Below are 16,074 nucleotides of genomic sequence, written 5' to 3' on the forward strand. Positions count from 1 at the left end.
GCTACCCCGGGCACTGCTGTCCCAACTGTCCCATGAACCTACTGGATGTACTGAACGTGACTTCTCAATGCATAAGCCTTGGTGATACATGTAGCTAATCACAATAAACTAATACTTCTCAGCATTACTATGTGACTCAGTTTCCCCATCTGTAGTGATGTCAGCTAAAGGAGCAATCCTTACAGAGCTATGACAAGGTCCCCCAGGCACAGAGTGCCTGCTCACCAAATCTTAGCTGGTAAAAAAATCACATTAGTGGCCATGGACACTTCTTCTCTAAAGAAACAACAGAGCAGTATCTTGCTTGGCTGGAAGTCAGCTTTTCACAGTGAAAAGGACATTTGGTCAAAGGCAACTCCTGAAGTCCCCCCCAAAGGCACAGCGTGCATGGCATCTTACCCACTCTGCCAGTGATTTGTTTGCTGTGGAAGAGATCCTTGTTGCTCAGGGGAGCTCACTAGCTAGAGTCGCTGCTCACTTTTAGGGGCCATGGAAAGAGGTGGTTTTGTGTGTGTGCGCCTATCAGATTGCCCCGGATATACCAGAAGGGCTGAGACAGCTGCAGAGACCATGCCTGGCGATGCTTGTTTCTGTGACTGGCTGGCAACACTCAGATGAATGGAACAGACCCCAGTGGATTCAAGAATTCAGAGGACGATGAGATTTCCTTTTCTCTTTCTCAACCTCAAGCTAGGGTGACAGGATCTTCAGTAAATGCCGAGGGAGCAGAACTGGAATTGCATGGTAGGGAAGCCCCATTCTGAGAAGGGTGGAATGAGACTGAAGGAGGCGGGGGGGGACCAGGAGGACAGCAGGGGACACGGATGAGGGGCAACCCCCATGCTCGGCACTGCAGGGCGGACTTACTTCTTCAGGGTCTGGAAGCCACGCTCTTTGAACTGTAGCTCCTGCTGGAGGTGGGCCATCTCTCTCTTCAGCTTGTTAACCTGGATGGCAGAGGAGCACACACGGGGGTGGGTCAGAGGTGGGTACCAGGCCACAGGCTGCCTTCTCCTGGAAGGGCGAACCCAGAGCCCCCCGGCACCCCTGGGTGATGCCTCAGGTCAGCAGCCCCTGGGCTCCCCTCCCTGAGGTTGCCTGGGCCTCAGCAGCTCCCCACGCGGTGGCACCCCAGTCTAGTTGTCCTGTAGGTCATTCCCAGCCAGCCCTTGCTGCAGAGAAACAGGACGTGGACTGGAGCCGGCTGGCTGACCTGGGATGGAGCGTGGCCTTCCCACTGCCTAGCGGGGTGGCCTCTCTCAAGCCATCTGGCCTCTGTGAGCCTCCTCTTCCTGTTCTGACAGCTGGCAATAATGGCAAGTTCCTGGGTTGTGCATTACTTAAAGCAGGTAAAGGCTACAGGCGTGCTGTGCACGGAGGCAAGAGGCAAAATAGTAACTCTATGAGCAAGACACAGCCTGGGAGCTAGCTTCCGCCTGCAGGAAGGCTTTGTTTGGCCTGCAGTGCTATTAAATTTTAAAAAATGAGTTGCTGGTCATTAAATATTAAGAGATTTTGTATATTAAGCCTAGATTAAAAGCATCTCTTCTAAAAATACTTGACGAGTTGCTAAAGCAGAGCCTGTATTCCAGCACGCCACAATCGTGTAGGGCTGAAATTCCACTACTCCTCAGACAGGGCACATTCCTCTAGGTCACAAGGTCCCAGTGCTCCCTGCTGCCTCACCCCCAGCCCCCCAGTCCCCTTTCATGTTTTCTTGCAGGTATCTGAATTTGTAGAACCTACTCGAAGTTGCACTAAACCAGCGTTCACAACACTGACTTGAGCTCGAGCAAGTCACTGAACTGCTGGTCCTCAGTTTCCACATCAGCAAAAGGGGAATAAAAATCTCTATTGCCGATGGTGATCATGAAGTAATTAAATGATAATGCAGAGTCAGGGGCAGCTAGGAAGGCAGCGCCTGACATTAAGAACTTTGGAGTAAGCTTTGATGGCTCATCTTTAAAATGCAGATTTTTTCTTTTTTTTTTTTTCTTTTTAGGGCCACACCTGCAGCATATGGAAGTTCCCAGGCTAGGGGCTGAATTGGAGCTGTAGCTGCCAGCCTACCCCACAGCTCACAGCTACACCAGATCTTTAACCTACTGAGAAGGGCCAGGGATCGAACCTGCATCCTCATGAATAGTAGTTGGGTTTGTTTCACTGAGCCACAATGGGAACTCCCTAAAATGCAGATATCGACAGTAGCTACTGCATGGGGTTGTTGCAAAGGCGTGAAGCATTTAGCACAGTGATGACTTGTGAAAGGCAGCTGCTGCTACCATTACTATTATTAAAACAATAGCCACTACTACTACTGTTATTATTTAGGCTCTTGTCAGCACTGCCCCTGTCTGGCAGAAGCATCTACTCTGGTCTTGTGGGTGGCCTAGCAGCCTGAGGCTGCCTCAGGGCCCCCCATCCATTGTGTAAGCAAAGAGGACCTACCCGGGATTTTGCTGTGGCAATTTCAGCTTTCAGGATCTCAGGGTCATACTTAGAGCTGGATGACGAACCAGAGACCACTGCCAGGAAAAAGAAAAAAAAAAAATTCTGTAGAAGAAATACACTTTGTTCAAGTTGGCTTCTTGAGTCATTTGATAGACCCAGAAAGCAATGACGTTTGGTGAACACCCTAAATGCCCAACAAAGGAGAATCTGTTAAATAAATTCAGTACACACAGAAAATGGAGACTATGCGACTTAAGTGATTTGAAATGATGGTGCCTGTTCACAGTAGCCAAGACATGGAAACAACATAAATGTCCATCAATAGATGAATGGATAAAGAAGAGGTGGTACATATACAATAGAATATTACTCAGCCATAAAAAGAATGAAATAATGCTATTTGCAGCAACATGGCAGGGATGCAACTAGATATTATTATACCAAGTGAAGTAAGTCAGAAAGAGAAAGACAAAAATCATGTAATATCACTTACGTGTAGATTCTCAAATATGACACAAATGAACCTACCTACAAAACAGAAACAGACTCACAGACATAGAGAACAGGCTTGTAGTTGCCAAGGGGGAGGCGAGGTGAAGGAGGGAGGATCAGGAATTTGGGGTTAGCAGATGCAAAGTATTATTTTTTTTTTCCCTTTTTGGCTGTCGTGTGGCACATGAAGTTCCTGGGCCTGGGATCAGATCCGAGCCGCAGTTGCGACCTAAGTCGCAGCTACAGCAATGCCAGATCCTTAACTCACGGTGCCCGGCTGGGATTGAACCTACGTCCCAGGGCTCCCAAGATGCCACTGATCCTGTGCACGACAGTGGGAACTCTGTTGCAAACTATTATCTATAAGATGGATACACAAGGTCCTGCTGTATAGCACAGGGAACTATATTCAATATCCCATGATACACCATAATGGAAGAGAATATTTTAAAAAAGAATGTTTCTATAACTGAATCACTTTGCTGTAGAGCAGAAATTAATACAACACTGTAAACCAACGACATGGCAAATCAAATGATGTTGCAGAAGGGTACTGAAGAAGGAGAAATGCCCAAACGAAAACAACAATTTACAAAAAAACTACAATAAAAGCATAACCTAAATTTGCAAAATATACACAGTAAATGAATATATACACACACATATACATCTGTAAAAATGCCAGAAAGAAATATACCAAAAAGATAATACTGCTACCTAGTGATTTGGATTTTTTTTTCTTTCTTTTTTTGGTCTTTTTGCCTTTTCTAGGGCCGAGTCCCACAGCATATGGAGGTTCCCAGGTTAGGGGTCTCATCAGAGCTGTAGCCGCCAGCCTACACCACAGCCACAGCAACACGGGATCCAAGCCACATCTGCAACCTACACCACAGCTCACGGCAATGCTGGATCCTTAACCCACTGAGCGAGGCCAGGGATCGAACCTGCAACCTCATGGTTCCTAGCTGGATTCGTTAACCACTGCGCCATGATGGGAACTCCTCGCATGATTAAGTTTCATCATTGTGTTTTTCTGTCTTTGCCACATTTTCTAATACCAACATGTATTTTTGCCAGAATAAAAATCTGAATATCAATTATTATACTTTACAATACTAATGTAGAAATATCAATTATCGTACTTTACAATATTAATGTACATTTGAAAAGGAAAATAAATGACCTGTCATCCTATCACCCTAATACCGTTATCTTCTCTCCAAATTCCCTTCCAATGTTTGTCTACTGTTCTCTCATGCAGGGCCCGACTTCGGAGATATTGTGGGTTTGGTTCCAGGCCATCACAATAAAGCAATTATTGCAATAAAGTGAGTTACATGAATTTTTGTTTCCCAGTGCCTATAAAAGTTAGGTTTACACCAAAATGCAGTCTTATCAAGTATGCAATAGCATCATGCCTAAAAATGTACATACTTGAATTAAAAAATACTTTATTGCTAAAAACTGCTAAGAATCGTCTGACAACCCAGGGTTGCCACAAAGCTTCCATTTGTAAAAACCACAATATCTGTGAAGTGCAATAAGATGAGTATGCCTGTAGCTGTAATCTTACTGCATTTTAAAAACAGTATTTCTTTATGTCTTGATAAAAGACTTGAAGGTTTGCGAAAATGGGTACAACAGAGTGAATCATTTTGAGTAAGAAAAACGAGACAAAGGGAAAATGAGGGTGAGGAGGCAGGGGCTCACTTCCTGACCAGCTGCCACAAACCCGGCTCTGAGCTTCCTAACTGCTGATGTGAAGAGGGCAACGGGCCCCATGTAAGATTCATGGTGTCTTTAAAGTAAGCACGACCCCACTGTTCAGGGAAAGCATAGTCACTCTTGGGGGGGGGGGCAGTGGTCAGGGAAGCGTTTCTCCCCTGAGTCCTTAATCCCATGGTCTGAACAATTTCATCACCTCCCCTTTCTGCTTAGCATCACCTCAACACTGTGTGTGTAGGGAGATCACCTGCTGGGACCTGGCTTTTTCTGAGGCTAGAGAGGCTTATTTGGAGATTGCTGGCACTTTGCAGTGTCTGGAGGTGGAAGGGAGAGTCAGGAAGAGGGTGCTGCTCTGCTCTTGGGATTTGGTCAAAATACCGACTGGACCTTAGGGGAAGGGAAGGTGCAATACTGGGAAGTCTGGGAACCGAAAAATAAAATTGCTCTGCATAGGAACTGACGAGACATTGTGCATCGTATGCAGCACTGCCTCTCTCACTCACTGAGTGAGTCTGCAGTGATGGTGACGGTGATGACGACAGAGGCTGGGCTTTGCCAGGAGATGAGCGGCAGGAACACCTGGATGGGGAGGACCTTGCAGCCCTAGTCTTGAGCATGGACCAGGGAATTCAGACATGTGGATTCAATTGGAAGCTTTCATTTCCTGCACCCAAATTCTTCTGGTCTTTGCTGGACTTTGGGGTTGTGGGGAAGGACCTGGTTGAAAATAGAGCTAGAGGTATTGATTTAAGCAGATTCCCCAGATAGACACTTTTGGACAAAATTTTCAGGTAATTAACAAGAGTTGTCACCCACTGATAATTAGGAAAGATACAGTGATAAGACAAGAGTCATCAGTGAGGAAAGAAGAGCGGAATACACCTAAAAAGGCAGTGCTTATTCCATGAGCACCCTGTTCTGCCAACCCTGTTTAGCCTGCTGCTAGACTTGGGTCCACATATGGGGGGACTGTTAAGGGGAGCATGGTAGCAGCTGGGGAGAGCTGGTGAAATATGGCAAGACCCTAACAAGGAGAGGGTGGTCATGGGGACCAGCACTGATGGTGGAATGCGAGCATGCTCCTGGGCATGCTCAGGAATCCTGGAAGGACGGGGACCTCCAAAAAGAACAGATTCTGTCAACGGGGCCACCAGGCGATTGAATTAGTATCATGTGGAAAATCACTGAGAAACGCACTCGTTTGTACCCAAAGCTGCCGAAATGCAATGTGGCCTGTTATTTATTTTATTTTATTTTATTATTTTTTATTTTTTGTCTTTTTGCCATTTCTTGGGCCACTCCCGCGGCATATGGAGGTTCCCAGGCTAGGGGTCCAATCGGAGCTGCAGCTGCCAGCCTATGCCAGAGCCACAGCAACACAGGATCCGAGCCGCATCTGCGACCTACACCACAGCTCACGGCAACGCCGGATCCTTAACCCACTGAGCAAGGCCAGGGATCGAACCCGAAACCTCATGGTTCCTAGTCAGATTCATTAACCACTGAGCCACTATGGGAACTCCTTTTATTTATTTATTTATTTATTTAATTAATTTTATTTTTTTAAGTAAGCTTTTTGTTGAAGGAAAAAACACCTGTAAGAATGGAAAAGTGCACAAATCACAAGTGTGCAGCTTGACGCATTTTCACAAAAGAAACACACTCATGATCAGCACCCCACTCAAGAAACAGGTCATTGGGGGAAACAACAAAAACTGGAAAAGAGGAGTTCCCTGGTGGTCCAGAGGTTAGGATTTGGTGCTTTCTGCGTCCATGTCCCCTCGCTACCCCCCCAACAAAATGATTTTATATTCAATTAAGCCCTTAGAGATCGCCTTTAAGTCACACCTTTTTATAGTTAATTTTTAGTTTTTATTCAAGTTACATGTGTACAGTTTAACAGTCCAACATGGTCCAAGATTTGCTACTAAAAAAAAAAAAAAAAAAAAAAAAAAAGCAGTCCCTAATCCGCTTCTCTCACTCACCAAAAAGGAACTATTTCGACGAGTTCAGCCAGTTTCTTGGGTGTTTAACCCTGTGTATTGGATAATATGCATGCGTCACTGTTTCCTGATTTTTTTCTTTTTTTTTTTTTTTTTTTTTTGCTTTTTAGGGCCGCCTTCACGGCATATGGAAGTTTCCAGGCCAGGGGTAGAATCAGAGCTGCAGCTGCTGGCCTACACCACAGCCACAGCAATTCGGGATCCGAACCAAGTCTGTGACTTACACCACGGCTCATGGCAAGGCCAGATCCCCACCCCACTGAGCAAGGCCAGGGATCGAACCTGCATCCTCATGGATACTAGTTGGATTCGATTCTGGTGCGTCACAATGGCAACTCCCTGTTTCTTGATTTTTCTTTCAGTTTTACGCACGATGCATTCATTTCTCTCTCTGGAGGATGGAGTGCTGACTTCACTCCCTTTCCCAGCCCCTACACCACACACACACACACACACACACACACACACACACACACACACACACACACCCTCCCCACCCCTGGCCCCAGTCCTCATCCTCCTTACAGATAACTGGAGAGAGCAATCTTCGGTGTTTGCACTACTTTTACTCTGTAAACACGACTCGGGGTCGAGGCACATAGCCAACTTTGCTTACTTTTTCTTTCCAGCACATTTTTGGGGCTGTGTTTCCTAGTGTTAATCATTGTCCTTTTTACGCGTGCTTGCTTTCTACACATGTATCACGGATCCACCCTCACCCGTGGCCAGTTATCTGGATCTTCCCTCACCGAGTTCCTCTGCTGGGCGCTGTCTCGCTGGGTGTGTGCCGGCTTTGGGGTGCTCCCTGGGCACAGCTGGCATCCTGAGACCCCCTTCTTGCCCCGCTCCTCCTTCCTAAATACCACGCCTTCCCCTCTGACTCCCCTCTCATTTCCCTAGAACATCCCTTCAAGTAGCTTCCCGAGAAAGGAACCAGGAAAGAAATAAACTTTGTGAAAACGTACATGTCCAGAAAGAGCTTTACTCTGGCCTCCTCTTGATTAAAGGTAGTTTTGCTGGACATAGAATTCTGGGTCGGAGATGATTTTCTTTCAAAGTCTGAAGGCATTGCTCCACTGTCCGCTAGGCTTCTAGTGTGAATGTTGAGAAGCCCACAGCGATTCTGAGTCCTGATCATTTTTGTGTGACCTGGTTTTTCTCTCCGAAAGCTTTTAGGATTTTGAATCGTTTCCAGTGTTTGAAGTTATATAATGACACGTCTTTGGTATGAGTTAGCTTTTATCCATTGTGTTGGAGGCTCACTGAGCCCTTTCAATCTAAAAACACTCCTCCATCAGTTCTGGGAAAGGATTTCTGAATTTTGTCCCTGATGCTTCTTCCTCTCTGCTGCTTCTGCTCCCTCTGGAACGTTTGTTACTCAAATAGACTTCTTGGCCTGATGCTCTTTTTGTGTCCTCGACTTTGCTCTGCTTTTGAGAAACCGTTCTCAGTTTGACTTTCTAGGCTTCCTGTGGGTTTTCCATTCCTACTCTCATAGTGTAATTTCCAGAGGCTCTTGTGTATTCTCTGATGGCTCCTTTTTATGAAATGTAGCATCCTGTTCTTGTGTCATGGTTGTGTGGCTTCTCCAGCTGATTGCTTCCCCGTTTCCTACAAGGCCTCTCCATCACCATGTGTGTTTGTTTGTGTCTTTGTTTGCTAGGTGGCTGGGGTTTTATTTGGCCACACCTGAAACATATGGAAGTTCCCAGGCCAGGGACTGAACCTGCACCACAGCAGTGACCTGAGCCACAGCAGGGACAATACTGGATTCTCAACTGCTAGGCCATCAGGGAACTGGATCATGTGTTTGTTTTAATCTCTATTGTTTGTCTTCGATGCTTTCCATGGATGTCTGGAATCTGAGCTGTCTGCTCACACTTAAGCGTAGGAGCGCATTAAAGGATCCAGCAGTGCCTCAGCACTGGGGTAGGTCGAAACTCGGATTCAGATCTGATCCCTGGCTCAGCAACTCCATATGCCTGTGCGGTGGCCGAAAAAGAAACAAAGGAACAGTAGGGTCCCCAAAAGCGGACTGGAGGGAGCTTGTTGACAGTGGGTTACGTGCTGGACTACGGGTTATGGGGTACATGATTCAGCTGGACTGTTTCATCCAGGAAACCTCACTGCCAGCGTCTTTAAGACTTTTCTCTTTCCATCTCTTTTCTCTGAAAAGAAGACACTCAGGGTCCCCCGACTCCTTTACTGTCCAGCCTGGAGGGTAAGAGCCAAGCATCCTGCTGGGAACCCAGAGGTGCAAGCGGGCCGGGGTCTCTATCCTGCATGTCCACGTTCACATAATCACAGTGTTTTCAGTAGGGTGCACCCCAGCTTTGAACGTGCCTTGTATCCTGTCATCCAGGACTCTGTTTCACGCTCTCCCAAAAAGTAAACATCCAATTTTGTTCTTGCCAGGTTGGGGATGGGCAGTTGCCTGGGGCTGTACCAATGTGGGCAGCAGATCTGGTGGTCTGAGTCTCAGAAACAGCTTTCATCCAGTCTTCTCTGAGGCCCCCCTCAGTGCACTCCCACCCCCAGAGAAGCCACTCCCTCCAGTTCCTGAGGCTTTTATAAGCGCTCCAGGTAGACGAGAGGCCTGCTCCTTCTCACCATCCGTCCATTTTCTCTTTTCCCATGTCTATCAGCTGGGTTGTCCCTTGGCCATCGGTTTTCCAGCCTCCATGTTTTTTTTTTTTTTTTTTTTGTCTTTTTCTTTTTTTTTTGTTGCTATTTCTTGGCGCTCCCTCGCATATGGAGTTCCAGCTAGGGTCGAATCGAGCTGTAGCCACCGCCTACGCCAGAGCCACAGCAACGCGGATCCGAGCCCGTCTGCACCTACACCACAGCTCACGCAACGCCGGATCGTACCCACTGAGCAGGCAGGACCGAACCCGCAACCTCATGGTTCCTAGTCGGATTCGTTAACCACTGCGCCACGACGGGAACTCCAGCCTCCATGTTTTATTGCCACTCTTTCTGCTCCAAGCTCCCTGAACCCATGCTTGTACGCCTTGAAAATCTCTTCTCTCGTATGCCTTAGTCTCAGGAATGAGTGAAAGCATGTAGGTGGCTCCACGGGCATTTTTAGCTGCCAGGCTCCCAGCGATTGATTTTTCACACGGGAAACCAAGGCCTAGAGGACGAAGGAGCCCCGTGAGATCCCAGAGAACCCAGCTCTCCTGAGGCCTCATCTTTCCGAGGGTAGGAGGACCCCAGGGGAGTCACCAAACCTTTGAATCTTTTTTTTTTCCTTTTAATCTTTTGTCTTTTTAGGGCCACACCCACAGCATATGGAGGTTCCCAGCGTAGGAGTCAAATCGAGCTACAGCTGCCAGTGTAACCACAGCCACAGCAATGTGGGATCTGAGCTGTGTCTGTGACCACAGCTCATGGCAACACTGGATCCTTAATCCACTAAGCAAGGCCAGGGATTGAACCTGCCTCCTCATGGATACTAGTCGGGTTCGTTACCCACTGAGCCACGACTGGAACTCCAGAATCTTTTTTTTTTTTTTTTTTTTTTTTTTAAGGGCCACGCCTGTGGCACACGGAGGTTCCTAGGCTAGGAGTTGAATCGGAGCTGCAGCTGCTGGCCTACCCCACAGCAACACTGGATCCGAGCCATGTCTCCATGCACCACAGCTCATGGCAACGCCAGATCCTTAACCCACTGAGGGAGGCGAGGGATGGAACCCACATCCTCATGGACACTAGTTGGCTTTGTTACTGCTGAGCCAAAACAGGAACTCCCCAAACCTTGGAATCTGACTGGCTGACTTGGATTAAATGAAGAGAATCAGTCTTGAGGGTATTTTTACCACTTTTGCCACTTTTTACCAGTGTGACCACGGAGAAGCTACTTTCCCTCTCTTGGTCTCGGTTTTCTTATCTGTAAAATGGGAATAACAGTATCTTGCAGGATTGTGTGTGTGTGTGTGTGTGTGTGTGTGTGTGTGTGTGTCTGTGGGTATGTGTGTAGCGAGGTCACTTTAAGCAACACATGTAGAGTGGCCAGCACATTGCCCTGCAGAAACTTACTTTAAGGGTGTACCTTAAATTACGTCTCTTCTCCTTCCCCATGAGGCTGGAGACAGCACCAGAGATGACAGCTCCATCCACAGGGCAGGGCCCCTCCTATAGCCAGACCCTGGAGCAGCAGCCAAGGCCACGTGGCAGAGCTCTCACCAGCCCCAGCAGGTCATCTGAGTGAGAGGGAGGCATGTGACCTCACCGGTCTAACAGCACGCTGGAGAGCTGGACCTGGAGGGCAAACCTGGCTTATAAAACCCAAACAAGGTCATCAGGAGCCTTGGGTCACGCCTCTTGTGCTGGGACCACTGGGGTGCTCGGGCTGGGGATGCCCCCTTCCTCGCTGGTTTGGATCTTAGATCTGAGATGGCCCCTTCTTTGACATTCCAAATGGAGGTGTCTTTGAACCTGAGGGAGCGCTTAGTAGCGTAAGTAGCATCGGAAGACATGTGACAGGACTGCATTAGGACCAATCATGTATTTATTCTTCTGGATTCCAGGGATCTGTTAAAAATCTTTATCAGTCCAAGGACAATGAATTAATCATATCAAATAAATACTGTTATTATTATTATTTTTCTGTTTCCGGCCGCACCTGCGGCATCTGGAAATTCCCAGAGTAAGGGCTGAATGGAGTTGCAGCTGCCAGCCTACGCCACAGCCACAGCAATGCAGGAGCCGAGCTGCATCTGTAACAACTTACACTACAGCTTTTGGCAACACTGAACCCTAAACCCACTGACCAAGGCCAAGGATCGAACCCCCATCCTCATGGACACTGTGTCGCGCTCTTAACCTGCTGAACCACAATGGGAACTCCTACTGCTATTATTTATTGCGAACTTAAGAATGAGACAAGCCTATTCCAAGTACCTTATACTTCTAACTAATTTAAGCCCCAGTACACCCCAATGAAGGTGACACTATTAGCATGTCGATTTTACAGATGAAGAATTGGAGGCAGAGAGAAGTGGCATCACGCATGCAAAGTTACACTGCTAGGAAGTTGCAGGACCTGGATTTGGACCCTAGCAGACCAGCTCCAGAATCCACATTCTCAAAATATTAGGTAATGTGTACTTCCTGTCAAGGGAATATTTACTGAGCCATTAATATGTTCTAAGGAAACCGTGCTAAGTGGTTTACCTAGACCAGTGGTTTTTGGCTAGAGGCCATTCTGCCCCCCTTGGGCACATCTGGCGGTGTCTGGAGACATTTTTGGTTGTCACAACTCTGGGTGAGAGATGCCACAGGCATCTAGTGGGAGGAATGCTGTTACACATCCCGAAACACACGGGACAGCCCCACGAAGAATGCTTCATTCCTGCCAGTGGATTCTTATGGGCCACCCTAACTTTTTATTTTGGAAATATTTTTTTTCTTTCTTTTTACGGCTGGGTACCAGCAGTATTTGGAAGTTCCTGGGTCAGGGATCGAATCAGAGCTGCAGCACGAGATCCTTGACCCACTGAGTGAGGCCAGGGATCGAACCCACATCCTCACGGACACTAGTCAGGTTCTTAGTGTGAGCCATGATGGGAACTCCTGGAAACTTTTTATTTACGGGAAGTTTGAAAGCATAATAGGATGGCTGTTGATGGATCCTTCACCGGGATCCACCAGCTTTTAACATTTCTCCACCCTGGTTCTGTCGGTCCCTCCTTCTATTCCAATTCTTCTTCTCAGTAGGATGCCCAGTTCAGAGTAAGCCTTCAATCAGTGAGTATTGGAAATGGTGAAAACCTGGATCCCATATGCAGAACCATCAGTGTGTGGCTGACCTGCTCACCTTGACCGGCACCAGAATTTTTTCATTTTTCCCCTCCGGACTCAAATCACTCACTCACTCACTCTATCTATCTATCTATCTATCTACAATTACTCAAATGAATTTATCACCTCTGTAGTTATATAATGATCATAACAATCTGATTTCACAGGATTTCCATCCCACAGCCCAAGCGCGGACTCTTTTTAGTATTAAGTTGTAAACACAATGCCACCCGCATGTCTTAAGAAAAGGACATTCTCCTGCATGGCTACAACATCCTTATCACACTTCAGACAGTTCTCCAATTGCCTGAGAATATCTTTTATGGCTGCTTTCCCCTCCATCCAGGGTCTAGTCAAGGTGCAAACACTTCATTGGGTTTATGCCTCCTCAGGCATTTTTGTTTGTTTGTTTTTTAGTCTAGAAGATTTTCCCCTCTCTGTTTTTTTTTTTTTTTTCTTTTTTGGCCATACTTTCAGCATATGGAAGTTCCTAGGCCAGGGGTGGAACATGAGCCGCAGCTGTAACCTTGACCACAGCTGCAGCAACGCTGGATCCTTAACCCACTGGGCCTCAGCGGGAACTCCTCCTCTCTTTGTTTTTTTCACAGCATTTTATTTTTCTGAAAGAGTCCAGGCCAACGGTCTTGCAGGTTATTACACAGTAGAGATCTGTCTGGTGGTTTCTTCATGATTCAGTTCGGAGTGAACAATTTTGTCAAAAATCCTCCAGGAGGTTTTCACTGCATCACATCAGAAGGCACACGGTGTCTGCCTGTCTCATTATTGGCGATGCTAATTTAATACCTGTGCAAAGTCGTGGCCGCCAGCTCTCCCATGGAAAAATTTTACCTCCCCAATTCGTCATGATTTGGGGGAGGGGGTTATACTCTGGGTCCAACTATACCCCCTGACCTCCAAAACAGGAAGGCTTATTTGTCTATACATTCGCCACTTTTTCAGACTGCATGACTTTAGCAAGAAAAAAATCCTCTAACTCTTTGAACCTGAGTTTCACTAGGCACATTAATAGCTCCCTTCCAGGGCTCTGGTAAGAGTAAACGCCTCACCCCTCCCCAGTTCCTATGCTGAAGCCCTAACTCCCAAAGTGATGGCATTTGAAGAGGGGCCTTTGAGAAGTAACTAGGGTTAGACAAGGTCATGAGGGTGGGGCCTTTGTGATGGGATTAGTGCCTTAGAAGAAGAGTGCACACAGCCTGCTGTTTTTCTTTCTCTCTCTCTGCAACATGAAGACAGTGAGAAGCCAGGAAGAGGGGTCTCGCCAGAACGCAACCATACTGACACCCTGATCTCAGACTTCCAGCCTCCACAACTGGAAAAATAAATGTCATTTTACTGCCCACTCTATGGTATTTTGTTACGGCAGCCCCAGCTAAGACAGATGAAGTGCTAAAACCCTCCTGACGGTCTCTGGGACACTGGTTGACCTAGAAACAGCTAATGAGTGTCATACAGTTCTTTTCTATAATCTGAGATTCTGGGGGTTTTCTTCCCTGAGTTGCCAAGGAAAAGGGCAGGGCTGGGACAGCGAGTAACCCACCCACTGTCCTCCTCCCAGACCAAACTTTTCAAAGTGGAGGCTTCACATGGGGGGAGCATCCAATGATCCAGCCACGGACACCCGGACACCATGGTCTAATGCTGGCCCTTTGGCTCACACTGCAGATGTTGGGGGACGGATGGAATTTGTTTGCAGCTTACTGTCTCTCACCTTTAAGACCCTAGGCCTGTTACTGATCTTCTCTAAGCCTCGGCTTCCTTATCTGTTACAGGATAAGAGATCTATTGTGCTTGCCCATAGAATGGTTATGAGAATTAACTAAAATAACATAGTCAGCCTGTGGGCAAGTGTGTAGTAAGTACTCAGCACACATAGGAACGGATACGTTATTAAAAATTAAAAGACCAAAAACAGTAACGATGAAACCAAAACCAAGCCCACTCCACACATCAGAAAAGGTCATTGGGTTCCTCGAGCGCTACTCATCTGGCATTTGCCTATGTTGGGAAAGAAGGACTGGGGACCCTGGCATGCTGTTCTCCTTCTGCAGATACCAGGGAGACAGGACATGTCCTCCACTAGGAAATACAGACACACGTACAAGCAGATGTACTGTGATACATGCGATGGACAACAGAGAGCCCTTACAGATGCTGATCCTGGGGCAGGGAGTCTGTGGACGGAGATGTCAGAAGCAAGCCTCTCAGTGGAGATGACCTGATGGAAGAGACTGGAAGGGGGACAAGGATCCGCGGTGCACATGGATGAAAAGAACACTTTCTAGGCAAGGGAGCAGAAATACAAAAGCCCAGATGGAAAGGTACAAGGCAGACTAGGGGAACAGAATGGGTGTGCTTAGTACTCCTGGAGCCTAGTGAATGAGAGCATGAGATGAGGTGGGAGTGGTTGGCAGGAGGCTGACAGTGTAGGGCTGTGTAGACCATGGAAAGAGTGATGGGGAGTTCCTGTCATGGCGCAGCGGAAACGAATCCGACTAGGAACCATGAGGTTGCGGGTTCAAACCCTGTCCTTGCTCAGTGGGTTAAGGATCCAGCATTGCCATAAGCTGTGGTGTAGGTCACAGAGGCAGCTCGGATCTCGTGTTGCCGTGGCTCTGGCGTAGGCCAGCAGCAAAAGATCCAATTAGACCCCTAGCCTGGGAACCTCCATATGCCACGGGAGCGGCCCTAGTAAAGGCAAAAAGACACAAAAAAGAAAGAAAAAAAAAAAAAAAAGAAAGAGTGATGGGAAACCACTGAAGTTTTTGTTTTTTCAATTGTGATGAAAAATATATACATATAATATATATAAACTTATATATGCATAAAATATACTATATATATATAAAACATAAACTTTATCACTTTAACATTTTTAAATTTATACAGTTCAGAGGCATTAAATACAGTCATACTGTTGTGCAGCCGTCATCACCATCCATCTCTAGAACTTTTTCATCTTCCCAAACTGAAAAACTCTATCCATTAACCAAGAACTCCTCACTTTCCCTAGTCACCGAAGCGCTTTAAATAAGGACGCACAGGTAATGCGTCTGGCCTTCTGAGATGATAAGCAATGAATGAAAGGAAATGGAATGAACATGGCAGATGAATCATTGCAAAGCACAAGTAGGAGCAGGAAGAAGAGTAGAGAGGGTGGTGGTTTGGACAAGAATGGAGATGAAAGAAAACAATGAGAAGCAGTGAGAGGCAATACAGGCAGGACTCAGCGTGGCCTTTCCCTGCTCCTTTTAGCTGTGTTGGTGGGGGTACTGGTGGTGGAAGGTACTCACAGCTGACCTGGGAGCCCAGCTTGTGCTCCCAGACGGCATGCAGCTGCTGATACTCCTGCTGTGCAAGCTCCAAGCGCTGCTGCTTCACTTGGTAGATCTCCTTTTGTGCACTCAGGGCCTCCTGCGCCACCACCAGATAATCCTTCAGCATGTGCTCCTGCTCCCGCCGCCATTGCACCCGGGGATCTTCAATCTGCGTGGTTTCTGGAACAGAGCCCAGAGACCCTAGGTTAGCATATCACAAATACCTGTTGAGCTGGTTCCACAGAATCTACTACCAGAAGACCAAA

General features: G+C 47.1%; 1 protein-coding gene across 1 annotated transcript in view; it reads right to left on the minus strand.

Moving 5' to 3' along the window:
- WWC1 (WW and C2 domain containing 1) overlaps positions 1 to 16,074 on the minus strand; it is a 176,812-nt gene that overhangs the window by 63,824 nt on the left and 96,914 nt on the right. The window contains 3 exon segments of the mRNA XM_021077057.1: positions 868 to 947; positions 2,449 to 2,525; positions 15,785 to 15,988. Coding sequence (XP_020932716.1) covers positions 868 to 947; positions 2,449 to 2,525; positions 15,785 to 15,988 — 361 coding nt within the window.

This window comes from Sus scrofa, chromosome 16, assembly GCF_000003025.6.
Source record: "Sus scrofa isolate TJ Tabasco breed Duroc chromosome 16, Sscrofa11.1, whole genome shotgun sequence".
NCBI lineage: Eukaryota > Metazoa > Chordata > Mammalia > Artiodactyla > Suidae > Sus > Sus scrofa.